Below are 25,727 nucleotides of genomic sequence, written 5' to 3'. Positions count from 1 at the left end.
AGGTTTCTGTGCTTTACACTTCCCCAGGGCACTTTAACGTGTCTTCTACCTCTCCTTAGAAAAGTCTGTGAAGCCTGATGTGCAGGGTTATCAACTCCATTTACAGCTCTTCATGGTAGGGCTTGGAATAGGGTGAGGAGGAGGGGTGATGGGGTAAACCTGGGTCCCCTCAGCAGATATTTTCTGGAGATATTGAGACTATGCCGGAGGGCTCTGCCACCAAGAAGTTCACTGGGAGCCACGGAGGACTCAGGCACCTAAGGTTTTAAAAAAGCGGGCGGGCGGGGGGAGAGAGTGAGAAATCGTCAAAAACACCCTTTCAGAAGAGCCTTAAGGCCTAGGGGTGGAGGGTGGTCTAGGGGAGTCCGAAGGGGAGGAGAGGAGGGGGAGGGGTGTGTGTGTTGATGGTAGTGGAGAGCCCAGCTGCAGAGAGGAACAAAGCGGGCGCTGTGCAGGCGGGGGGGGGGGGGTCGGGGGGGAGGTGCTGCTATGGGAAAGGTGGGGGGGAACCTTGGGCTCCAGCTCCACAAGGGCGTCTTCTCTGGCTGGCCTGGCAGGACCGGACGGGGGACGGAGGCGGGACTGGGGGGCGGGACTTCTCGCTTTCCTCCCACTCAGCGGGCTCCCAGGGAAAAGCAACAGTGTCCTCCAGAGCCCGAGGCCGCAGCGGCCGAGCCAGGCGAAGGAACCGGTGTCCCCCTCTCCCCGCGCGAGGTAAGGACGCTCTCTCCCACTTAGGCCCGTGGGTCTCGCTGGCTGAGCTTCTGGGACTGGATAAGGGGAAGTCCCAGGGCCTGGCGGGAGCCCTGAGATCAGCTCTGGGCTGGGGGGCCCCAGAAGAAACCGTGGGGGAGGAGGGGGCGCCCCAGGTGAGTGCAGTGAGGTGGGGGGACGGCCGAAAGGGTCTTTGTGGGGACGGGCTCCGCAGCTTTTCCGCCGGCTGCTTGCTTTTGCCCTCCCGAGCCTCTGTCCGCGCAGCCGCCAGAGGGGGCCCTCGCGCTCCTCCCCGGGAGGGACGCTGGTCCTTGCCCCGTCCAGACTCTCCCGCGGGCACCCAGACGGCCGGTCGGGCGGACACTCGCGGGGTCTCGTCCGCCCGCGCCGCGCTCCTCCCACTCAGCGGCCGACGGCAGGACTGAGAGCCCTGCCCCGGGCGAGGGGCTCCCCTGGGCCATCTCGGCTCCTGTCCCCGGCCAGGTGGCCTGGACGGACGAGGAATGTGTGTGCCCAGTCCAGCCCGGAGGCAATGGGAATCCGGGAGGGACTCTTGGTGTGTTCAGGAGTTGGGAGGCGCGTCCGGGGCCTTCCGAGCCCTCCTCCGAGGCCCCGCATCTTTAGGGGTCCGGGAGGCCGGATGGGGCACCTTTTGGGGGGTGAGTCCCAGGTTCTTGCCACGCCCTCCGGGTCCGGATTCGTATCCCTAACGGAGTTCCCCGAGGCGGGGGGCTGAGCCAGCCATCCGGGTTCCTCCGGGATGGGGAAGTGCGGGCGGGCCGACGCGGGCGGCGGGGCCTGGGAGGGGCCGCCGGGCGCGGGGTTGCCGAGGCGCCCGCGGACGCTTCCGCCGGGGCTGGGGCGAGCGGGGGACCTGGCCGGGTGGCCGCGCGGCCCGGCGGGGGACCCAGGGAGCCGGGGCGGGGCTGCATTCTGGGCCCGTTAGCTCAGCCGTCCCGGAGGCTCCCGGGCTGACTCATCGGGCCGTTCGCACACAAACACCAGCTCCCCACCACGTCAGGCATCCCACGCAGCGGACACGCACCGCGCCCCACCCCGTGTCACCCACGCGCCGGCCCGCCGCGCGCGCGGCCCGGGGCTCGGCCGCCGTCGCACGCGGGGCAGCCTTCCGCACGCCTGGACCTCCGCCCGCAGTCCGCGCGCGCTGCGCTCACGCAGTTCCCGCCCGCACACCCCGCCGCTCACCCCGCCGCTCACCCTCGCAGCCCTGAGCGTACCCTCGCACTGGGCTGAGGGTGCCCTCAGCCCCCCTTCCCGCAGCTACCCCGCGGGGAGCGGGCGGTGTCGGAGCGGCCGCCCCTTTCCCCGGCCGCGCAAACAAGCGGCTCCTTCTCCCTGCCTGTCCAAAGAAAGGCCGCTTGTCCGGCGTCCGCGGCGGGCGGGGCGGCTCAACACTGCGGCCTTGTCCCACCTGGCGGCCCTGGGCAGCACAGGCCCAGGGCCAGCGAGGAGCCTCGCCCTGGCGGCAGTCCCACCCTGCCCGCGACCTCGGAGAGGGGCGCTTTCCAGCACCCCTCCTGCTCCCCATGAGAACCAGAGCCCCACTCTACACTCCCGCCTCTCCCCGGCTCTGCTCCATCGAGCCTCCGCCGCCCGCCTCTCGTCTTTGATCGCTAGCGGCCCCGGCCTGCCCTCAGTCTCCCCTTTTCTTTCCTTCCCCTGGCTCCCGGCCCCTCGGTTTCCCCCTCCACTGCCCTCTGTACGTTCTAGGGCTGCCCCTGGCCGTCGTCCCCTTTACTCGACGACCTCTCTGTCCTGAGTCTCCCCATCTCCTTCTTTGTCCCCCAGACCCTCCACCTCGCAGTCCCTCCGTCTCCACCCAGCTCTGCGTCCCCAGGCCTGTTTTCCCATCTTCTTCCCCCTCCTGTCCGTCTCCCCAGCTCTCATTTCTCCTCATCCCTCAGTCTCCGTCCTTCATCCCGCCCCTCCATCCCTGCGTCTCCCCTTCTCCGCCCGATCCTGCCGCTGACCCCTCAACCCCCCCTTCTCAAGTTCTCTCCGCCCCGGCCTTTCCACACCCCTCCCCGGCCCCCGCCCTCCGGGCTCCCAGCCTCAGTTTCCTTCCCGTCCGGACTCCTTCCCCTGCCGGCGTCCCTTCCTCGAGGGCGGATGCGCGTCGGGAAAGCGACGGCGGCGGCGGGCGGAGAGGGTCCCAGCTCGACCCCGCAGGCCTCGGGCCGCGGCCATGCGACGCCCGAGGCGAGGTCTCGGCTGGTCCCCCCGGCCGCAGGTGAGGGCTGGAGCGGTCCCGCGGGTCCCCGGGGAGCGCCGGGCTAACGCTCGGGGACTCGCCTGGGACCTTTGGCCGGGGGCCCGATTTGGAGCCTGGACTTCCTCCAGTGCCTGTTGGTTGCAGACCTTTTCGGCCCTTCCTCTGGCCTCCCGTCACCCTAGTTCGGGCGCCGAGACCCCCCGAGCGGTGCCTCCGGACACCCACTCTGCGGAGAGGCTGGGGACGGACTGATCCCGCGTGGCCTGGGTGCGCGCGCGTCCCCGCTGGGCGAGGAGTCCGGAGGGGCCGGGCCTGAGCGGGGTCACCCGTGGGAGCCCTGGCCTCGCCCACCGCCGGGTCCCTCCCTGTTGCACGGCGGCTCCGGGCTCCCAGGCCTCTGCGGCGCTGCGCCCCAGGAGGTGCGGGAGGGCCACGGAGAGCCGGGGCTGACCGCGGCGCCTCCCTCGCCTCCCTCCTTCCCGGGAGCCGGCCTCGCGCCGCAGGGGCCTTTTTTTGGCAGCGGGACCGGGCGGGGCGCTGGGAGAGGGTAATTACTGCCCGGGGTAGTGGGTAGCCCTGTCCGCGGAAGCGGGTTGGCGGGTGAGGGCGCCCCGGGCCCGGGGTGGGGTCCAAGGAGAGCGCGCCCCCAGGTGGCGGCGGGGCAGCCCCTTTGTCCGAGCGCCGCTGGGACGCGCCGGTCGGGTGTAGCTTTCCACTGCACCTGGGTTGGGTTTCAGAGCTGGGCCCACAGCCTCGACCCTGCTGTTTCTCCATCTTTTCTTATCTTCTCGGTCTCTCCCCACACCTCCCTCCTTATCATCCCCCTCCTTTCACATGATTGTTTCCTTCTTTTCTCTCCTCTAATCACTCCTGTTCCCCATCAACCTTATTCCTTTACAGTCTTCATCTCCACTTGAAATTCTTTGGTGTAAATGAATGAACACGCCCAAAGCTGCCTAACGGGGTGACAGTGACGAATTTGACAGATAAAGACGAAGTGACGTGTTCTAGATCTTGAAACCCATACTAATGACTGGCATGTTTATGGTGCTTTGCGCTTCACAGAGGGTCACTTAATATAATAGCTGCATCTCCAATCTTTAAAAAAACAAAACAAAACAGTTTTATTGGGGCACCTGGGTGGTTTAGTGGGTTAGGTGTCTGCCTTCCGCTGGGGTTGTGATCCTGGGGTTCTGGGATGGAGCCCTGAGTTGGGCTCCTTGCTTGGCACGGAGTCTGCTTCTCCCTCTCCCTCTGCCCCCCACCGCACCCCACTCGTGCTCTCTGTTGCTTGCTCTCAAGTAAATAAATAAAAATAAAAATAGTTTTATTGAGGTATAACATATATACCATAAAATTCACTTAATTGAAATGCGTGTTCAATGATTTTTACAGTATATTTACAGAGCTGTGCCACCATCACCACAGTTTCATTTTAGAACAATTCAGTCACCCCAAAAAGAAATCTTGTGCCCATTTATAGTCACTCTCCATCCTACCCTTAGCCACAGGCAAGCACTAATCCAGACAATCTTTTGTGAAAAAGTCATTATTCCACTTTTATAGAGAATGACTTGACACTCAGAGAATTTAAGTAACTTGTCCAAGATCTCACAGCTAATAAATAATAAAGTCAGGGTGAGAATTTAAGGCTCTTGCATCCCAGCCTAAAGTTTTCTTTCCACTAAACAGTGATGCCTTTCCTTCACCATTATTTATTGTTTTATTTTCTTACTCCCTCTTTTAGGTAAACTCCCCATTCCCAACCCACTCTTTCACCTCTCTTCCCTCGGAGAATGCCGAGGGATTTCCCTGAGTGGAAGGAAACAGGACAGCAGGCTCTGACCCTGGAAATCCTTCCCCATGGCCAGATCTCCTGGGGAGGTACCAGGCCAGCTTGGAGCTTGGTGTAGGTTAATGGCCTTTGCCTTCCCTCTTCGCAGGCAGAGTTGGGGTGGGCCCCAGGCCCTATTCCGGTTTCTCTTCCGCCAACTTGGGCGGACACAGTGACGGACATGATGCCGTCCAGGTCCGGAAGGGTGGAAGCTGGGAGGGTAAAATTAGTAACTCTCTATGGCTGAGGCCCTTGGGCCCCACTGCCAGGGTCAGACACTCCTTGGAATGCTGGCTTCTGGCCCCACTTCCTCTCCAAGTCACCCGGCCCTGGTCGAGGGCTAGAAGAGAAAGTGGAGGGAAACCCTGCCTTCCTGGGTCTCCCTCCTACCTTGAGCCAAGCTCTCACAGCTGTCCCCAGCCCCACTTGAGCAACAAATGGGAAGCTTCGAACCTTAGCAAGATGATCAAGGGATGGGCGTGCAGGCACACATGAGTACCCAAAGGTCCCTCACATTTCTCAGGCACCAAAACTGTGAGTCAGGGAAAAAAGGATGGGTGGGAAGAGTTCAAGTTCTGGTTCTGGAATCTACTTTACCCTTGGTTCTAAAGACCTAAGCTTCCTACACCACCAGATCAGATAAAGAACCTTAGAAAACTGTATTCCTGCTATTAGTCACCACTGAGGGTTTTTTTTTGCTGATTGTCTGGGGGTGAGACTGCTTTCTGGGGAAGAGGAGGTGTAGGAGTTGAGACATACACAAGGCAGGAATGGTTGAGTTTTTCCTGTGGCGTCTCCTTTAAGCAGACACCCTGTTGAGACCCCTGGGGAGATGGGGGTGGGGGGGTGGGGGGGTGGGGGTAAGGGTGGGGAGAGACAAAGGGAGAGGCAGAGCAGGGGAAGGGCACAGGGAGGGAGCTCCTTCTCAGCCCTGCCTGGGGGGGGGGGTTCTCTGGCTACCAGTGTCCCTGGGGGAGTTCCTCGACCCCAGCTTCCTTCACTGAGGTAATTTCCCCCACCCTACCTCTGGCTCCAAATGTCTGAGGCTGCTGCCAAAGCCTGGCTCCTGGGTGTCAGAGGCAAGAAAGCAGAGAAATAGAGGCTGGGCCTCTAGGGGCCTTTGGGCTTATGGTGGCAAGGGCCAGGACTGTGTGCTGGGTGTCTGTGTGTGGCCGTAGATGAGGCACTGCCTCCCCCGCACCAAGATCCTGAGCTACCTGCACTTTTTCTTCTGCCTAAGCCTGCTGGGAATGAGGGTGACTGGTACTGCCCCCTGCCCCTGAGAACCTGGACGCAGAGCCAACTCATTTCCCTTTCCTCCCCTGGCCTCCCCACCAACACCCGCCTTCTGCTGTGTCCCCAGGAGCTCTGGAGCCCCAGGACCATGGACGCTCTTAACAGGAACCAGGGAGGCCCTGGATGCAAGACCCAAGCAATGGTAAAGGTGAGTAGGGTCAAGGCCAAGGGGCAAGAGGGCTGTTGGAGAGGGTGGGTTTGGCTCCTCTACCCACCTGTGGCCCCAGCCCAGGGATGAGAGCCCTTCCCCAGGTCCCAAGCCTATTAACAGCTAAGTCTATCTGAATCAGGTTAATTGGTTCACCCAGAATATACCCTTTGCAAGTCAGGAAGCGGCTTACAGATTGACCCTGGGCTGTGTCCCTCTCCTTGATCCGTGGCCCTGCCCTCCATTGTGATTTAGTTTCACGGAGGCAAGCAATGGCCAAAGGGATGGCCACAGACAAGTCTACAGTGACAAGTCTGCGTTGGCCCTCCTCTGCAGCACCCCTTCTCCTCCCCATCCGCTTGCTCCCCTCACTTTCTCCTTGTTTCTGTCTTAATAGACAAAAGGGGCAGTTAAACCAAGACTTGAGATAAATCCAGTGGGACGAGTTAGTGGCCTAGATTCAGATCTCATTACAATTTAGTGTGATAATGCTCCGTGCAAGATTTTGTGCTGAGCCTTTCCGACATCCTCAGAGCCCTTTGGAGCCCTTTGGAGAGGGCAAGTGCCAGAGAGGGTGTCAGTATGACTGGGCGCTCAGGGTCTGGCCTGAAGTTTCTCATGATGCTCATCCCTCACCCCCACTGCCTGCAGAAAGGGCCCTTGGACCTGATTGAGACAGGCAAAGGGCTGAAAGTGCAAACGGACAAACCACATCTGGTGAGCCTGGGCAGCGGGCGGCTCAGCACGGCTATCACCCTTCTGCCTCTGGAGGAAGGTAAGTCTGGAGGGGCGGCTCCCCTGCCACCCCTCTGTCCTTCCAGACATTTCTGCCCCTGATCCCAGGCATGTGCTGGGGCCCTTCTGCCCTTTGTCCGCCATGTTCGCCTCTCCCAGATGCGAGGCCATGCCACCCCACTTCACCAGCTTGCCCCCCTTGTCCCGGCCCCGCTGGACTGCCTGACGCTCTTTGGTAGATAATCTGGCTCCGGGACTGCGATTAAATATCAGTTTAGAAACGAGGAGAGCACTGAAACAGGAGAGTCCATTGCTCTTAGCAACCAGTGTGGCCAAGAAGAAAGGGGCCCCGTTCCAGGGCGATGCCTGGCGTGGGAGCAGGTACCTGTGGAGCATGGAGGGCCGGAGGGCCAGGAGTAGGGGCAGACCTCCCAAGATAAGGCCCTGGCCCGGCCCCCTTCCCCGGTGGCTTCTGCCCTGCCTGGCTTCTCCCTGGGCTGCACTTGTTGCCTGGGTGATTCTACATTCCCCACATTCTCCAAATACCAGTCCCGGGGGCTCTGCCAGGGGGAGCTGTGCAAGCTGCAGCACGGAGGGGAGCGAGGAAGGGCGAGGGTTGCAGGTGCAGAAAGGGGGAGAGAAGAATGAGAGATGGCAGATTTGGAGGAACAGAGTGGGGAGCGGGTTGGAGGAGGAAAAGGACTTGGGGACGAGGAGTTGGAAGGACTAAAGGAAGGTCTGCAGAAAAGAAGTTCCCCTTCTCTGTCCATGGAGCCTGGATGCTCTGTGCCCTCTGGGTCCCCCCATCTGTGAGCCAGAGTTTTCTTCCAGAGTTCCTACCCCTGCCTGGCCCCACCAGGCTCAGGGGTCCAAAAGGGGCAGCCGGTCGTAGGCAGCGACCCTTCGTGAAGAAGGAGGTGGGCTTATATTTCCTTTGCTGCCCTCCCGACCCAGCCTCTGACTCACTTTGCCTTCCGGCTTCAGGGAAGACAGTGATTGGCTCCGCGGCCAGGGACATCTCACTGCAGGGTCCGGGCCTGGCTCCAGAGCACTGCTACATCGAGAACGTGCGGGGCACCCTCACCCTCTACCCTTGTGGCAACGTCTGCAGTATCGATGGGCTCCCTGCCCGGCAGCCCACCCGGCTCACTCAGGGTAAGGCTTGCCGCCCCCCCCCCCCCCCCCCCCCCCCCCGCCCCAGCCAGAGGCGTCGGTCTCTGTTAACAGAAGAGCCTTGGCCAGGGGCTGGGGAAGCCTGCTGTGGAGGTTGCCATGGTAACCGCCGAGGGGCCACGCGGAGCCAGTGGGATGCTCAGGTGCCTCTGGACGTGCCTCAGGAACATCCCAAATTCCTCTAGCATCCAGATTTGTCTTCAGCCTGCTTTTCTTCTCTGGTCATCTCTTCGGTAGGGGGACGTGGCGGGGAGAGGTTCTGATGACCGCATTCAAAGGGCGGGGGGGGGGAGCGGAGGAGTGGTCATTAGTGATGGTTAAGGGAGAGCAGTTGGAGCAACAGTGAGGACAACCCTGGCGTTGTTCCGTGATGCCAAGAGGGAGTTGGTCTGAAAAGACGCAGAGGTAGAGAGGGTGGCCAGTACCCCCTGATGGGGATGGAGCAAAGGGGAGAGCTGAGGACACGTTCACTCCTGGTAAAATGCTGTTGACAGTAGCTTTGGGGTCATGAATATGGTTACCACCCTGTTCCCCAAAGCCACAGGCCATTCCGTTGTGTCAGGTGGCTCTGAAAACTGGGGCCCCTAGTTCCTATGGTGACCGGGCAGTTTAGGGGTCGGCCCAGGTGGCACTTTGACAGACCAGGTGTGTCTGCCCTGGACATCCATTTATACAATGAATCGTCACATTAGGGGAGTGAGCAAAGCACGCTTGGGGTGGGGGGTAGAGGTGGGGTTGACGCGAGGCTGGGAACTATGGGCCAAGCCTGGCTCTGAGCGGGAGGACTAACATCCCGCCACTGTTTTCTGGGGACTCTCGCCTCTTCCTGGCTGGAAGCTCCTTGGCAGTGGAAATCCCACTCATTCCTTTGTTTCCCTCTGTCCTTCTGTTCACACCCCTTAGGCTCTCTTTAGATGCTACTCCCTTCACAGCTGACCCAGGAGACCCAACCTTGCCCTACTCCTTTTTTCTTGCCCTTGGGAGTGTGAGGGGGACATGTGGCTTTAGGGACGCAGGTCCGCCAGCGGCAGCCGCAGCAAGCAGGCCCTTGCCTCTTCCGGGGCTTCAAGTTGTCTGACTCCAGATGAGAGGAAGAACCCCCATAAATTGGGGCTTTGGCTGTGATGCCATCTGGTTCCTGACAGTCCCTTTCAACCTCCAAGAGAACATCCTCCCCAAGATTTGGGTGTGTGGAAGTGCGCTAGAAGAGCAGCAAGGAGAGGGAGGGGCAGAGTTCAAAGAAGGCTATAGAGAAAGAGCCCAGCCCTTAGGCCCGCAGCCCCCGGCCCCTCTCGCATCCATGGGCAAGGACACGTGTCTTGTGAGCAGGGTGGAGGGACGGATGCTCTGTAGGGCCTTCTGGTGCAGTCTTTCCAGAGCATCATTTAGTTCCCTGAGAAGAGGGAGGGCCTGGGTCAAGATGGAATTCTTAGGCATTTCCTGTGGCCCCGGTGACCCCTAACTCTTCCCCAGCCAAGGACCCACCCTGCCAAGTATGTACCCTCCCACTCTCTTCTGACCCTAAACCCCCTTCCCTTTGGCTCCCTCCCACTCCCATAGCCTCCTTGCCTGGGCTTGCCTGTCTCAGGAGCTTGGCAGCCCCGGGAGGGGTATGCAGAGGCACAAAGGAGCGGGTGTTCTTCCCCCTAGCACTCCCCCTCCCCTGGGCTCCCGGGAGCTGAGACTTTCCTTGTCTCATCTCTGGAGCAAGGCACCAAGCCCAGCCCTGCCTGGCCCCACTCCGGACATTCTTGGGAGTGCGTTTCCCTGGAAACTGGGTGGCTCGGGGGGTGCATGTGCTATCTCCGTGTGTCTGTGTAACTGGAGTGTGTTTATAGATCTCCGGATGTGTTTGTGACTCTGGGCTTGTGTATCGCTGTTTGTGTCTTTCCTTGTGTTTATGGATCAGCGTGTTCACGTGGGGGATGGGGGTGAACTCAGGACTGATGGTACCAAAGGGTCCATGTGTGCAGTCCCAGGTGGATTTGAGAACCCACTGGCCCCGTGCCTATCTGTGGGCATATGTACAAGAGGATCGCGTTCCCTGTCTTGTTCCCCTGCCCCAGCCTTATAGGAGGACCCTCCTCTTTGAAAAACAGAGGGCTACCCTATAAAGAACAAGGAGCCGGTTCTGGCCCGGCTAGGTCGTCCATAGATGCATCATTCTGGGCACTGTGCCAGCCAGAGGCAACTTGGGGAGGCACATGTCATGAGGAGTAGAGATGGCAGTGACAGGCTCTTCCAGCAGGACCATGCCTGGGCCTGGGGGGGCGGGGCGGAGAGGGGGAGCAGGCAGAAAGCAGACGCCAGCCTTTAGCTTTTGCTAAAGCTGCAGACACGGCAGCGTGGCGTGAGGGAGCCGAGGACGAGCCTGATCCCACCTCCATACCCCGGTGTTCTGGCACATCGCACGCTGTCCTCTTTTCTATGTGAGCAAGGAAATAGGAAGGAATCTCAATCGGCCGGGGCTGCCCCGCCCTGGGACCACAGCGCCAGACCACATGAAAGCTCTGGGAGGGGAAGGACCAGGGGAGGACCCAGAAAGCCACACAGCTCAGGGCCCAGGCTGTCTAGACAGTAGGTCCCCATCCACCCCCAGCATTCGCTGCCAGCCCAGTCTCCACGTCTCCTTCCCTCCCTAAGCCCCTCATTGGTGGGTAGGGGCTGTGTGAAGGCCAGAAGGGGGGGGGGCTCCTCGGAACATGGCCGGGGGAGCCTGGGCTTCCTGGGTAATCCAGCTATCTCCCTCTGGGATCCAGGACACTGAGCCTCTTCCTCTCCTACCCAATTATCAGTTATCCCTTCTGTAAAATGGGAGTGAAGCTTCCAGCCGTCCTCTGCTATAAGATAAAGATCAAAAGGAGGAGAGAAAAAGCAAAGGCTTCTAGCTGCTCCCTTCTTCGCGCCTGCCTCCTGCCCTATTTCTCACTGGCGGGCATCCTCCGTGTCTGTCTGGGTCTGTCCAGCTGGCTGTCACAGTTTCCAGACCGATGAATCATTCTTCCTGAGATTTTTTTCTTAAAGCCTTCCCCTATTTTGCATTTAACCCTATATGGGTCTTCCATTTTCCTTCAGAAGGGGAGTGAGATACACGTGCGCGTGTGAGCCTGGGGTATGGCAGTGCGGGTAGGTGCTTGGCAAGGGTGGAGAAATCCTTTCTTTCTCTAAGGAGGTTGGCTTTTGATTTCAGAGTCTCTCCAGCGACTGAGTGAAAGGATGTCTGTGCCTGAATGAGTGTGTAACTAAGAGGGGTATTATGTGGGTGGGAATAAGCGTGTATGAGAGACAGGGTGTGTTCGGCTGGGGTGTTTGTGTGACTCGGTGTGCACAGCCAAGGCGGTGTCTGTGTGACTGGGCAAGTGTTGGTGTGTATCGGAGAACGTGTGTGAGGCGTGTGAGCTCTGAGCATATAGGGTACGTCTGAGAGAAAACACATTGTGTCCCTTAAGGTTCTGGTGTCCAGAGGGCGGGTCTCTGGAACAAGAGGAACTGTCTGGGGCCCGGGCTGGGGGCTGGGTACTTGCCTGGCCCAGAAGCCCAGCCAGCCCCTGGGGGCTCCAGAGACAGGTGGCACTGTGTTTTCCAGATGGGAAGGTGCCTCACTGGGGTGGGAGAGCTCTTCGGAAGACCAGCACAACTGGTGGTGGTGGTTGGGAGGAGGTGGGGTTGGCTTCCGGAGCCCCAGGGCGGTGGACTGGCTTGGAAGGGGCAGTGCCTTGGTCCAGCCTGGGTGGTGGGGTGAGCTGAGCTGAGCTGCTGGGCGTGTGGAGAGCAGGGTGGTGTTTAGGTTGGAGAGGGGAGCCGGGTTCAGTGCTGCTCACATTGCACAGAGCACCGCCTAGGCCTGAACTCCCAGCCCAGGAGTGATCCTGTCACAGTGCCTGCAGGGAGGGCCAGAGCTGGAACCTAGTGACCTAGCTGGAGCCCTGGGAGCCATGGAATGTCAGAGCCCAACCTTTGCTGTCAGTGAAGACAGCCTCCTCATTCTGTAGGTAAGGGATCTGAGGCCAGGGGGTGTGACTGGCCCAAGGTGACCAGCCAGCCGGGTTTGAGGCTGGCCCCTTCCGGGGCCTCCAGGGCTCTCAGTGAGACCCTGCTTCTCACTCCTGCCTCCCGACGCTTCACCCTCTGGCCTCTACTTAGCCTTACCTTTCCTTCCGTCAACTCCCCCCGCACCTTTCCTCCCCGTCTCACTTCTGCTCCTGCACCCCGGACTCGGAGTCCCCGGTCGGTCGGCTGGCCGCCCGCATCCTCCCGCCCCGCCCTCTCCATCCCGCTCCCCTCGCCTCTCCTCCATCACTTCCTCTTCCCCTCCTCCTCTCCTTTGTCCCTCCCTCCCTGGCTCCCTTCCCCCGCCGGTGGCCGGCCCGCCCCTCCCCGGGCCCTGGCGGCTGCTGGCTGCCTGGCGGCTAGCTGCTTTGAGCCTGGAGCCCGCGGCGGGAGGTCGGCCCGCGCCCCCTCGCAGGCCCGGGGCGGGCGGGGAGCCTGGAGGGCCCGAGCTAGCGGGGGCCGGCGCTGCGGAGGTCCGGACTCGGCGGTGAGTCCTCCGCCCGGCCGGCCGCAGCTCCCGGGCAGCGGGCACCGAGGAGCGGGAGGGGGGGGTCTGGGGCGGGGGGGGGGACTGGGAGGGGCTGGGGTGGGGTGTTGAGGGCGCGACGGCGAGTCGGCGGGGGGGGGGCGGGGTGGCCCGGCTCCTCTGGAGGAGCGGGGGCGCTGTGAGACTCGATGGTCTGTGTGCCCTGAACATCTGTGAGTGGGAGGTCTGGGCTCGGGGCCACTCGTCGGTCGGCCGGCCAGACCTCATCTTCCCCCCCCCTACCCCGCGCTCGGAAGTCCCCTCCATGGACCCGCCTCCGGAAGGGGTTGAGGGGTCCTGATGAGGATGGGGAAAGCCCGTGCTGGAGCTGAGAGGGGTGTCTGATGGAAGGGCGGGGGCTCTTCCTCGCATCTTCCCCTCACCCCAGCCTCCCTTTGGCCAGTCCATTCTATTTGTGTGGCCCGCTGAGCAGTGACTGTCAGTCCGTGAGTGTGGGAGCAGGTCTGCCCCCCTGTATGTTTCTGGGAGCGGGTATGTGTGTGAGCTTGTAGGAGAGAGTGTGTGTGCGCGGTGTTTCCCCTCCGTGTCTCTCAAGAGGTAGGATCCGCCCTCTCCTTTGCCCTGGTTGTTCTTTTTCTTTTCCCCTCCAGATGTGCAGCTTCTCCACCCACCTGCACACACACAGCTGGGCCCGGTGCCCTTTGGGGATGGGGGGCACCGGCCACAACTTTGCCTGGATGACAAGAGGTTCTTGGGTTTCCTGAATGGGCTGACCTTTGGAGGTGTGGGGCAGGAGTGGACCGAGAGAGGAGGTTACCTCCCAGAAATAGGCTAACCAGGCCCTTGGGGCAGTAGGGACTGGAGTTGGGGCAATGCCTGGGGCCCCTGAGTGCAAATAGAAAGTTAATTTGGGCAGGACTGAGCTGCTCTTGAGTCCTGTTGCCCTCCTGCCCACTCTATTAATACAGATTCAGCTCTGCTGCATCACCTATTTATAGCCCAGAGGCAGCAAGGCCACACCCCCTCTGTGGAGGAGGCTGAGGGGTAGAAAAGAGGGCAGGGAAGTCTCAGCTATAGAAGCCAGGGCCGAGGGTCTTTGGGTGCCAGGTCCTGGCACGATGGGCTGGAATCCACTCAGACTCCCCACCTCAGTCCCAGAGTGGGCTGTGTGATCAGGCTCCCAATCCTTGCCCACCAAACCCCACCCCACCCCACGCCACCCCACCCCACCCGCATCAATCTAGGATTGAGTGGGTCTGTCTAGACCCTGCGAACTCATCATTAATTAGCTTGTTAAAGGGCTGAAAGGAGGGGGAGGGGCCAGCAGGGTTCTTTCTGAAACAGCTGTGGTTGTAATTAGGTGGAAGTGTGGTTGGCTATTATTTATTCCGGTTATGATTACTCTGGGATCAGCTCCTCTGATTGGCGGCTTGTCCGGGAAGGCTCCTCTCTCTCCTAACCATCCATCAGTCTTTAGAATTGTTGGTGCCCGCCCGCTTGTGAGGGCCTCTGGGTGTGCCAGAGCAGTGGGTGGTGTTGTCCACTCTGGTTATCTGTTATGGGCTGCTCGGCCTGCTAGCCCCTTCCCTACCGGCCACAGCGACGCCTAAGGTCCCAGCAGTGGGCTCCTGAGCTCTTCAGTGGGGGTCTTTGGAGCCCACTAGTGCCATGGTATCCACGTGGCCTGGATGCCCCTTGCCCTTGTGGCTTGCCTGAGCTGAACTGTCTCAGCGTCCAGGAATGTAGACTTCCCTGCCAGTCTTAGCTCAGACTGGCATGAAGCTTGGGGGCTGCCAAGTGGCACCAGATTGGGTTGATAGGCTGGAGGCAGTGGCGTAGACAAAGTGGGAGGGTGGTTGTAGAGAGCACCAGCGCTCTGGCGTCTCCTAGCACAGCATCCTTTGCAGGAATCCTGTAGTGTGGCCAGGAGGAGGAGTGCTGTGAGCCAGGCTCAGGTGCCCGTGGGCACACCTGCAGCTGTGCACACTCTTGGTGCCCCTGGCTACATTTCTGGCTCCCACACACCCTCCCCTCTCCATGTAGTCACACTTACTGGGCAGGACTGGGCTTGTGTCTGCTGCCTGGGAATGTGCTTGGCTGAGGCAGGGCCCACTGGCCCTAGGCTTGGTTAGATTCCAGAGAAGACCAAGGAGCAGGAAGATGGCAGGCCAGAGGGTGCTTTGTCAGAGAGAAAGAGGCTGATGGCTCTCCCCAGGCCACACGATGATAAGGAGGATGATGAGGAGTCGGAGCCAGGAAGCAAAATCTGGTTCCTCTCGCGGCATCTAACTGATTCATGGTTTTCCCCTGTCCCCTCTCTCAGAGCTTTTTTTGATCCTGGAAATTGCTGCCTCTCAAATTGACTTTTCCACCCAAGGGGCAGATAGATGGATCACTGGTACAGGTTGAGGGGGGACATGGGTGTCTGTGTTCTCTGAAGAACCTCTGTTCACAAGACGCCGTCACATACGTTGTCTTTTTTTTTAAGATCTTATTTATTTGAGAGAAAGAATGAGAGAGAGCGAGCACGAGACGGGGGAGGGTCAGAGGGAGAAGCAGACTCGCAGCTGAGCAGGGAGCCCGATGATGCGGGACTCCATCCTGGGACTCCATCCCAGGACTCCAGGATCATGACCTGAGCCGAAGGCAGTTGCTTAACCAACTGAGCCACCCAGGCGGCCACATACATTGGTCTTATTAACTCTGCAAGGTTTGTGGTATTATCCTCATTCCTCTCCTGAGAGAACTGGACTCAGAGGGGAGGTGACTTCACCTGAATATCTCACCACAAGTAACAAGAGTTAGGACTAGGAGTCCAATCTTGGGATTCACAAACCAGTGCTCTTTCCACTCTGCCCTGTCTCAAGGCAGGGTCAGGCAGGGTCAGGCGGGGTCCGTGTAGACCCCGAGTGCGGGGACCACGGCTCTTTGGAGCCCACTGGTGCTTTGGGGTGAGGGCTGCATCAACCCTACCTGCCCTTCTCAGCATTTGCTTTCTCTGTAGGCTGTATGTTGTGCCTGGGCCAGTCCACCTTCCTCCGCTTTAACCACCCAGCCGAAGCCAAGTGGATGAAGAGCATGATTCCGGCCGGGGGCCGGGCCCCAGGGCCCCCCTACAGTCCTGGCTCAGGTAGATGCCCAGCTGGGGCCGGGGGTTGGGTTGGTGGTCCTCCTGGATGGTCCTCCTCCCTGCCCATTCCAGTTATGCTTGCGGTGTCAGGGCAGGACGTTACCCATGGTCTGGGCTTGCTGCCACCTGCCATTGGGCCACTGGTGGAGAATGCCAGGCAGTCTGGCTACTGGGAGAGATCCAAGAAGTGCTGCTTGGCTGGGATTGGGGAATCATGTGCCCCAGGGACAGGGGGCTCTGGCAGCCCCACTGTACTGGAAGATGCCACCTCAGCGCCTGGGACCCTAACCACTAGGTGCCTCTTGTGTCACCACCAGTGAACCTCAGCCTTGACGGCGGCCTTAGGGGGCAGAAGGAGGCCTTAGGTCGAGCCCCTGCAGGCGCTGGGGGGTCCCACCGGCTGGTGATTAGGTCCTCGGGCCCTGCCCCTCCCCCAGACTATGCCAGCCCGTTACTCGGCGGAATGGCTGCCTTTAGTGTGTGACTTGTTGACCCCCAGGGGGGAGTGGGTGGTTGTTGCAGGGAGCCGGCACCATGCCCCTCAACCCAGCTGCCTAGGGGGTGGGGGAGGGGGGAGACCGCGGGGCCGCCAGTGAGCCCCGCGCCCGAGGCTCTGCGCATTCAAGAGGATGTCAGGTGTCAGTGTGGTACTGAGACAGGCGGACGTGGACGGCAGGTGAGCCCCACGGGAGCCTGGGTTCCCAGTCCACTCCCCGGCTGGCGTTACCCTGCTCTCCCCCTTGCCTCGTCACGCCACTCCCGCAGCTGTCTGGGGCGGTGGTTCTAGGGACTTTTGGCTGGTTGGCGAGGCCCGGGGCAGGGCCAAGGCAGGCTCTCGCTGGCGTGGCTCAGTGGGCTAACAGTTGGAGGCACCAAGCTGCCGGCCGGCCTGGCCTCCAGGGGCTGCCCAGCTGTGCCGGGCCCTCCCCACCTCCGGCCGCACAGAATGGCACGGGACACCCCTCTTGCCCAGCACTGGAGGTTTGGTTTGTGTTTTTTCCCAGGTTTCCGCTGCTGTGCTGGGAGGCCCTCATGTCCTATTAGACTGGACCCCCCCCAACCCCGAACTTCTGGCCAGCTCCACAGCATGCCCCCGGCCCCTTTACAGAATGTCCATCTGCCCTTCCTGAACGAGAGGGATAGGAGGTTGGGGAAACCAAGGCGGGGAGGGGGCCTGTTCTTGGGGTGAGCCCAGCACCACTGGGCCTAGAAGTGGCTGGCACTGTTAGCAGCCCTGTCACAAGCCGGAAACGTCAGAGCCAGCAGAGAGCAGTGCCCATCCCCTTCCGTTATAGAAAGGAAGGCAACCGAGGGCAAGTGATTTAAGGTTGCCCAGCGGTTCAGTGGCAGAGAAGCACCCAGGTCACCTGGCTCTCCTAGCAGAGGCTAGGAGAAGGCCGGAGAGTGCCCTCATTCTCGTGCATCCATAGCTCCCCAGGGTTGAAGGCTAGGGCCTGAGACGGCTTTGCGTTTCCCACCAGCAGAGTCAGAAAGCCTGGTGAATGGCAACCACAGCCCACAGCCGGCAACCCGGGGACCCTCCGCCTGTGCCAGCCACAGTTCCCTGGTGAGCTCTATTGAGAAGGACCTGCAGGAAATCATGGATTCACTGGTGCTAGAGGAGCCTGGAGCTGCAGGCAAGAAGCCTGCCGCGACTTCCCCACTGTCGCCCATGGCTAATGGGGGGCGCTACTTGCTGTCCCCCCCAACCAGCCCTGGCGCCATGTCTGTGGGCTCCAGCTATGAGAACACGTCTCCAGCCTTCTCTCCACTCTCCTCACCAGCTAGCAGCGGAAGCTGTGCCAGCCACTCACCCAGCGGGCAGGAGCCAGCGCCTTCCATGCCCCCGCTGGTACCTGCCCGTTCTTCTAGCTACCATCTGGCCCTGCAGCCCCCACAGTCCCGACCGAGCGGTGCCCGCGCCTCTGAGAGCCCCCGCTTGGGCAGGAAAGGGGGTCATGAGAGGCCTCCCAGTCCTGGCCTCCGAGGCCTGCTGACAGACAGCCCTGCAGCCACTGTCTTGGCGGAGGCCCGCAGAGCCCCCGAGAGCCCCCGGCTGGGTGGACAGCTGCCCATGGTGGCTATCAGCCTGAGTGAGTACCCAGCTTCCGGGGCCCGAAGCCAACCCACCAGCATTCCTGGTAGCCCCAAGTTCCAGCCTCCGGTCCCTGCTCCCCGAAACAAGATTGGCACACTCCAGGACCGCCCTCCCAGCCCTTTCCGTGAGCTGCCGGGCACCGAGCGGCTGTTGACAACCAGCCCCTCACGCCAGCTGGTGGGCCGAACATTTTCCGATGGGCCAGCCGCCCGCACCCTGCAGCCTCCCGAGAGTCCCCGCCTGGGCCGGCGGGGCCTGGACAGTATGCGAGAACTCCCTCCGCTGAGCCCAGCTCTGTCCCGACGGGCACTGTCCCCCATGCCCACCAGGACTGCTCCAGATCCCAAGCTCACCAGAGAAGTGGCAGAGAGTCCCCGGCCCCGGCGCTGGGCCGCCCATGGGGCCTCACCAGAGGACTTCTCACTGACCCTGGGGGCTCGGGGCCGGAGGACACGGAGCCCCTCACCCACACTTGGGGAGTCCCTGGCACCCCGCAAGGGCAGCTTCAGCGGCAGGCTGAGCCCAGCCTACAGTCTGGGCTCTCTCACTGGGGCTTCGCCCCGCCAGAGCCCCCGCGCCCAGAGGAAGCTGTCCAGTGGGGACTTGCGGGTGCCTGTCACTCGGGAGCGGAAAAATAGCATCACAGAGATCAGTGACAATGAGGACGACCTCCTGGAGTACCACCGGCGGCAGCGCCAAGAACGGCTCTGGGAGCAGGAGATGGAGAGGCTGGTGAGCGGATGCCAGGGAGGCCGCCACCGCCCGTGGCGGGGTCCCTGCCAGGGCGTGGGCAGGCCAGCTGGCCGAGTGGGAGGGGCCCTTGGAAGGGCCTGGGCTTCTCCAGCTTTTCTACTTGCAGGAGGCACCTTAGTGACCTGTACCTCAGGGGTCTGGTGCCCTGAAGAACTTTGCTTGGAATCTCAAAGGCTTTATTTTAAGTTCATGTTAATCTTGCTTTTCTTCTATAACACGGCATTTGTTTTAATGTATAAGTTAAATTTCGCGGTATTTACCTGAATATAACAAAGCTCTAGGAAAACGCACCACGTTTCTGCTGAGGCCTGGCACCTCTCAGCTGGAGAAGCGGGTCTTCCTGATGCGGAGGCTGAGGCCCAGAGGAGGGTGGGTGTGTCCGAGCTGGGGCAGGGCTGGAATTGGAATCTCCTGTCTTTCCAGGGCTCCTTTCTTAGAAGAGCCCCTTGTTCTTTAGAAAAGTTCCTTCTTTCTTTCTTCTTTTTGGTCTTTTGCAAATGTATAGGAGCTGCTCACCCTGGCCCAGGCAGGATCATCTGGGAAGGTGGGTGGCAGGGAAGGGCCGCCCCTGGCCTGACCCTGGGCGGGACCGACCGATTGTGATTGTGTGCATCGGCGTGCATGCACGCACATGTGGGGCTGCATTTGGGGGCCGGGTGTGGCTCTGGGCAGCTGTCCTAGGGACAGCATCTGAGTTGGGCGGGGGCCAGGATTCCCCGGATAGCGCAGGGAGCTCATGGGGGGTCTGGCTGGTGTGTAGACACTCAAGCACACGGACAGGAGAATGGATTGTGAGTAGCGCGGGGTTGCTGGGGGGCCCAGGGACCATGGGATTGGTTTGAGGAAGAGAACCAGAAATGAGGTTTGTCTGGAGAGCTTTTCAGAAGAGGTTGGGACAGCTTTGGGTGAGGTTGGAGGGTGCGGGCCAGTGCGTTTGTGTCGCGGGTTGGGGGAGAGATGAGGCAGGATCCCCAGTGTTTTCTGTCGCTACATCTTTTCACTGTTGTTGCCTTGGCCTCGAGGAGCATGCTTGGACCACCCTGGGGGCTCATCCTGGATAGGGAGCAGTGAGTCTGGTGGAGGCAGAGTGAGGGGCCCAGGCTCCCCACCCCCAGGCACAAGCACACACCTCACCACCGGCCCTGACCTGCCCCACCTGCCACTTTAAATCTTGGAGGCTACCTGCCCTGCCCCTCCCACCTCTGGCAGGCTGCTTATCTGGGTCCTAGGGCAGGGGCGGGGGCACTGGCCCAGCCTCCTGGGTGCCAGAGGCTCTGTTCCTGGTTTTGTTTTTGACATGGAACTGGGCAGGCAGCCGGAAGGAAGCTGGGTACGTGTCTGGGGTCACAGCTGCACTGCAGTGAGAGACACCTGAGGTTGAGGTCCCCTGCAGAGCCATGGGTGCCTGGGAGCGGGGAGGGGGGAGCTTCAAGGCTAGAGTGCTGTGGATGAGAGAGGGGTCACAGATGGGGAGCACGATTGCACCGTCCCTCCTTCACTTCATGGGCCCCGAGAGGTATCTGGCTGGGGCTGTTTATGGGGACGGATGAAGTGGCAGTCACTTGGAGCACTCACAACTGGGCCTGGGTGCTCAAGGGCAGGCAGCGGCTCACCTGGCTGGGAAGACACGGGGGGTGGGGGGGGGTGGGGGGGTGGGGGTGGGGGGGCACCTTGGAGCTGGGGCCAGCATGAGGACGACCGTGTCCCAGGCCTGGTGTACACAGGCCGAGCACAGCTTTGCGGGAACCTGGGATCCCTAGCTGCCTGTGGGTCTGGTTTCCAACCCGGTCTAGGTCAGTGCCCACCTGTCTGCATGCTAGGCTGTGTTTATCTGTGTGTGTGCTGGCGTGCGTCCGTGCATGCCAGGACCTGCCTGTTAAATGTAAGCACAGCACATATGTTGTGTCCTTGTGGGTCAGGACTGGTGTGTGTGGGGTGGGGGGTGGGGGTCCTGTGTACCCTTGTGTCTGTAGATCTCTGTGGGTCTGAGTCAGCATGAGCACCCGAGTGTTTATCAGTGTCTCGTTGTGGTCTTTAGCCTGCTCACCAGTTTGTGTCGCTGGGTGTCCACAAGGAAGCCCCCTTGGGGACAGAACGAAAGGGGAAAGGAAGCTGGGAGATGGGAGGGGCTAGCCATGTGGGCAGGTGGCACAGTGGCTTTGGTTCGTCCTGCTTACTCCTGGGACACCCTCCTTCCCTTTGCTTCCGCAGGCCTTGGGTTTGGGGCTCTCCTGACTTCCTTCTGAGCTCCGAGTACCTGGTGTCCTAGCTCTCCGTCCTGGTAGCACGCCGCGCCTGGCTCCAGGTCTGCTGGGACCCGGCCTCCCTCGCCCACTCTCATGCGCTGCTCTGTGCACCCTCCCCAGGAACGCCAGCGCCTGGAGACCATTCTGAACCTGTGTGCTGAGTACAGCCGGGCCGACGGGGGGCCCGAGGCCGGGGAGCTGCCCAGCATTGGGGAGGCCACCGCAGCCTTGGCACTGGCAGCCCGGAGGCCCTCACGGGGCCTTTCAGGCGCCACTGGGGCCTCTGGGCGGAGCGCTGAGGAGCCTGGAGGTGCCCCCCAGCGCCTGTGGGAGTGCGTGGACCGCTCGGATGAGGAGAACCTCAGGGAGGAGTGCAGCAGCACGGAGAGCACCCAGCAGGAGGTGGGGCGGGGTGGGGGGTGCCTGGCGAGAGGGGCTGGGGGGCAGAGGAGGCCGGTGTGGCAGGGGCCGAGGTCCAGGGAGGGGGAGGTCACCGAAGGGGCAGGTTTGGGAAGAGACTGGGGATGAGAGGTGTTGATGCGGTCCCCAGGCTATGGATACGCTTTCTTTCTTTCTTTTTTTTTTTAAGATTTTATTTATTTATTTGAGAGAGAGAGAATGAGAGATAGCACGAGAGGGAAGAGGGTCAGAGGGAGAAGCAGACTCCCTGCTCAGCAGGAAGCCCGATGTGGGACTCGATCCCGGGACTCCAGGATCATGACCTGAGCCGAAGGCAGTCGCTCAACCAACTGAGCCACCCAGGCGCCCTGGATACGCTTTCTGCCCGGCCTTGCCGTGGGGCCTCCTCCGGGCCTGGAGCTCAGGGGGGAACTGCCATTGCCTTTGGCTGAGCTGGTTTTGCTTCCCTTGCGGGGAGGGGAGTTGGCCTCCTCTCTCCGTCTAGCTACCCCTTCCAAATGCCCTGAGGAATGGGGGCTCCATTCTCTGAGTCTGATCATGGAAGGCTCCAGGCGCCCCCAGCTGATGGCTTCTCTCCCCCTGCAGCATGAAGATGCACCTGGCGCCAAGCTCCAGGCCGAGGCGCTGGCCCTGGAAGAGGAGCGGGCTCAGGTGCTGGGGCGCGTGGAGCAGCTCAAGGTCCGCGTGAAGGAGCTGGAACAGCAGCTGCAGGAGTCGGCCCGGGAGGTGAGCCATGGGGGCCCTGGCTGCACTCTTTCCCCCACCGAGGCAAGGCCTCTGGAGCGGCCTGAGTCCATCTGCCTTGACTGGCCCTCCTGTGGCCCTGGTGTCGCCCCCAGGCTGAAATGGAGCGGGCGTTGCTGCAGGGGGAGAGGGAGGCAGAGCGGGTGCTACTGCAGAAGGAGCAGAAGGCAATGGACCAGCTGCAGGAGAAGTTGGTGACCTTGGAGACCGGCATCCAGAAGGAGAGGGACAAGGTAACGCACAGCTGGCCTGGCCCAGGCTGGCTACCGGTGGCCTGGGGGAGGGGCAGTGCCTCCTCTAGGCCTCTCACCCCTTCCCTCGTCAGCCATCCTTCAGACCCGGCGGTTCCTGTGTCGCCCAGGGGCAGGGGGCCTTGTCCTCTGTGGAAGGTACCAGCTTGAAGGGCACTGTCAGGGCCTGGGCTGGGGTCTGGGGTCTCCTCTGTCTGGGTCTCTGTGCTACCTCTGGGTGCCAGCCATTCCCGGTCCTTCGTGGCCCTTCTAGGCAGTGCCAAAACCGCTTCCTGGGCAGTGAGCACAGCCTGAGGGCCTGGGGAAATGGGGAAGTGGTTCGGGATTGGGTCCCTCCAACGAGAGAATGTCTCCTGCCCGGCATGGCATGCCTCGGGTGCTCAGGATGTGATCTCTGGGAGACGGCCCTCACGTCTCTTCTTCCCCTGAGCCTTCAGGATCTGCAGCCTCCCATCCCAGGTGGTCCCAGCTTCTGCCCCCGCCCTTTTCAGATCCCGTGCCAGCCTGCAGGGGGCGCTCCGTCCCACAGGAGCCGAGCCCGCCAGGCCCAAGATGCCCAACAACGTGCCAGAAGCTCTGGAGTGTGGAGCGGGGCCACCTCTTTCTGGACTTATGACAGTATTTTTACCAAGAATTAAATTTCCTTCTGAATTTTTTGAGAGCGTCTTCCTCCTGTCCCAATTTTGAGAGTCTTAAAAATTCTTTGACGTCCCTGCAATTTTTTTTTTTTTTTTTTGGAGCTTTGGCTCTGGCCCCTAAAACCACACTCCCAAATTCTGTGCCAAATTAACTCCACGCTTACCAACCAGGCCTGCACTAATGCCCCCTCTAATCACTGTCCTGGGCTCTCCGCATGCCCCTAACTGCCAGTGCCACCCAGGCAGGGCTGAGCCACGCCTGCTTTTGTACTAACTCCAGGGGCAACCGCCGTGCCCTTGACCTCTCCCTGTCTAATTCTGCCTCCTTCCTTTCTTGGTGTGGGACCCCAGGGTTTTGATCAGAAAGGAATGGACAGGGGGCACAGCTCAACTTTACTCAATGGTGCATTGGCAAGAGGGGTAAAGGTTGGGGGAAGTGCCTAGCCGGGGAGCTTCTCAGCCTGAAGAGCGCCCCCCATTTGGAAGAGTCCTGGGTGCTACCTCCATACAGCAGGGAGAAGCCGGCTGTCCTCTAGCCATCTGCCTCCCTTCCCTCTCTTGCTTTCGGAGCTGAGGGGTCTGGAGGTGCAGCTGGGGAGGCATGGCCTGGGGAGGGTTTGGACGGGTTCTCTCTGCCACACTGTGGCTGCCCTTCCCAGCTTCCGCCCTGGGGTTTCCCAAGCTCAAATACCCCAGCCGGAGGGTGGGAATGTGTAGGCCTCTTCCCTTCTCCCACCCCTGAGCCATCGGGAACGTAGGGTGTTGTAAAGGCTGAGTCCAACGAGGGGGAGGTTCTTGGACCCCAGGAACTGGCCTGATTGGGTCCTCCTCTCCCTGGATGGGGGAGAGTGGGTCAGGGGAGGGCGGGGCAGGATTCCGCATAGGGATTTACTTCAAGTAAGCTCAACATTTCAGAGGGAAGCTGCCTAACTTCCTTTCTCACTGACCTGGCATCGCCTGGAAGTCAGGACTGTGCCTTCTCTCTGAGCCCAGTTATTTGAGGTGGTGGTGGGGGGTGGGGGTGGTGGCCGTGGGGAAGGTTCACTCGGCTTTCCTCCCCAGCCCACAGCCCCACTCTGGTTTTGGAATCAGTAATCATAGTTTCTCCTCTGCCTGTCCTTCGGAGGGGTGACTCACCAGCTCCTCCCCTCGTCCCCCTTCCCGCCCTTGGAGGTGTCATCTCGCCCCAGACAGAGCTATCCACCTCCTCTCTGTACCCACTCCTGGGGCTCCTGTTGCCACGGTAACGGCCGAACTAATTGCAACCCTCTTCTGCTGGAGTTCAGCCTGCAGCACCAGCCCCCCACCTCCACGCCGGGCAGGAGGGAGGGAGGCCCCGGGAGTCGGGCTGGGGTCCCGCCGCTGCACTGACTGCCCGGAGCTTTGACATCTCCAGCTTTGAGTCACTCCCAGCCCCTGCACTTAACCCTCCGCCGGCTCTACCCTTTGCCCCAGGGTGAAATGTTGGTCTCCAGGCGGTGGAAGAGGGGGAGAAGCAGGGGCCAGAGGCTGGGCGTCTGTGATGGGGAAGCAGCTTCGGCCTTGATGGGTTTGGAGAGAAGACAGAGGGCTTTTCTTAGGACCTCCCCAAACAGTTTCTAGTCCAGGGGACTCCAAGAGACCAAAATTTCTGCCCGAGAGCCGCCCGTCTGGCTGTCGGACACGGCCCCCTGCACCTGCGAGTGTCCTGCGCCTCTCCCGTGCTTCACCCCTCCCACGCGCCTTCCCCCTCTCTCTTCCTCTCTCTCCCGCGTATCCTCCTTTGTTCTTCCTCGGCTTCTTCCCCCCACCGCCCTGCCGCTCCCCGGCTCTGGCTCTTTCCCTCCCTGGCCGCCCCCCCCATGGCTGCCGCTGCCCGCGGGCCAGAGTTGAGGAGTGTGTGTTCTGTTTCTCCCCTGTGCCCGCCCTCCCCCCCCCTCCCGCCGACCAGGAGAGGGCGGAGCTGGCCACGGGACGGAGGCACCTGGAGGCCCGCCAGGCGCTCTACGCCGAGCTCCAGACGCAGCTCGATAACTGCCCCGAGTCAGTGCGGGAACAGTTACAGGAGCAGCTGAGAAGGGTCAGTTTCACCAGCCCCCCTTCCCTGGCCCCCGAGGGCCACCCACCCAGAAGAGAGGAGAGCGGTGGGACGGGACCACCTGGGCCCTGCAGTACCTGCCGGACACCAGGGTCGGTGCTGTGGCTTGGAGGGGACCGGGAAGGATGGGGGGAGCGCTTTTCTCCTTTCTGCTACTCCAGGCACTGATGCCCCGAGCAAGGGGCAAAGCCAAGCAGAGGAAAGGGGGTTGGGCGGGGGCAGGTCCCTTCCCTGATTTCCCTGGGGCCAGCCCTCAGAACTCCCCTGCCCCCCCTCTGTGGCCTGGCCTTCCAGGCCCGGAGTGGTACCGAGCACCACCTGACCCCCTCTGTCACTGTCGTTCAAGGAGGCCGAGGCCCTGGAGACGGAGACAAAGCTGTTTGAGGACTTGGAGTTCCAGCAGCTGGAGCGGGAGAGCCGCGTGGAGGAGGAGCGGGAGCTGACTGGCCAGGGGCTGCTCCGGAGCAAGGCCGAGCTGCTCCGCAGCATCACCAAGAGGAAGGTGCGCGCCGCCCCATCCCCTGCCCGGAGCCAGAGGGGAGGTTGGAGGCCAGTGAGCTGGATCCCAGCTGATGACCCCCTAAAAGCTAACTTTACCTTTCTGAGCCTCAGTTTCCCTCTCTGCAAACCAAGAACAGGCTGTTGAGAGAATGAAGCAGGACGGTGTGTGTGAGGACAGCCTGGGCCCCGAGGGTAGTCT

At 61.3% G+C, this 25,727-nt stretch overlaps 1 protein-coding gene across 1 annotated transcript in view; it reads left to right on the top strand.

The window, feature by feature from the left end:
* The first annotated feature begins 2,920 nt into the window (after positions 1 to 2,920).
* The window catches only part of PHLDB1 (pleckstrin homology like domain family B member 1), a 42,701-nt gene continuing 19,894 nt past the window's right edge, over positions 2,921 to 25,727 (top strand). The window contains exons 1-11 of the mRNA XM_088018156.1: positions 2,921 to 2,965; positions 6,145 to 6,225; positions 6,877 to 7,000; positions 7,945 to 8,115; positions 15,675 to 15,800; positions 17,282 to 18,630; positions 21,018 to 21,299; positions 21,903 to 22,043; positions 22,157 to 22,294; positions 24,881 to 25,009; positions 25,374 to 25,529. Coding sequence (XP_087874282.1) covers positions 2,921 to 2,965; positions 6,145 to 6,225; positions 6,877 to 7,000; positions 7,945 to 8,115; positions 15,675 to 15,800; positions 17,282 to 18,630; positions 21,018 to 21,299; positions 21,903 to 22,043; positions 22,157 to 22,294; positions 24,881 to 25,009; positions 25,374 to 25,529 — 2,742 coding nt within the window. The remainder of the gene's footprint in view (positions 2,966 to 6,144; positions 6,226 to 6,876; positions 7,001 to 7,944; positions 8,116 to 15,674; positions 15,801 to 17,281; positions 18,631 to 21,017; positions 21,300 to 21,902; positions 22,044 to 22,156; positions 22,295 to 24,880; positions 25,010 to 25,373; positions 25,530 to 25,727) is intronic.

The sequence above is a fragment of the Eumetopias jubatus genome, unplaced genomic scaffold (genome assembly GCF_037043125.1).
Source record: "Eumetopias jubatus isolate StellerSeaLion01/CBP00866 unplaced genomic scaffold, mEumJub1_p1.0 scaffold_13, whole genome shotgun sequence".
Lineage (NCBI taxonomy): Eukaryota > Metazoa > Chordata > Mammalia > Carnivora > Otariidae > Eumetopias > Eumetopias jubatus.
Note: the sequence above shows the minus strand (reverse complement) of the source record. Positions and strands in the feature narration are given on the sequence as shown.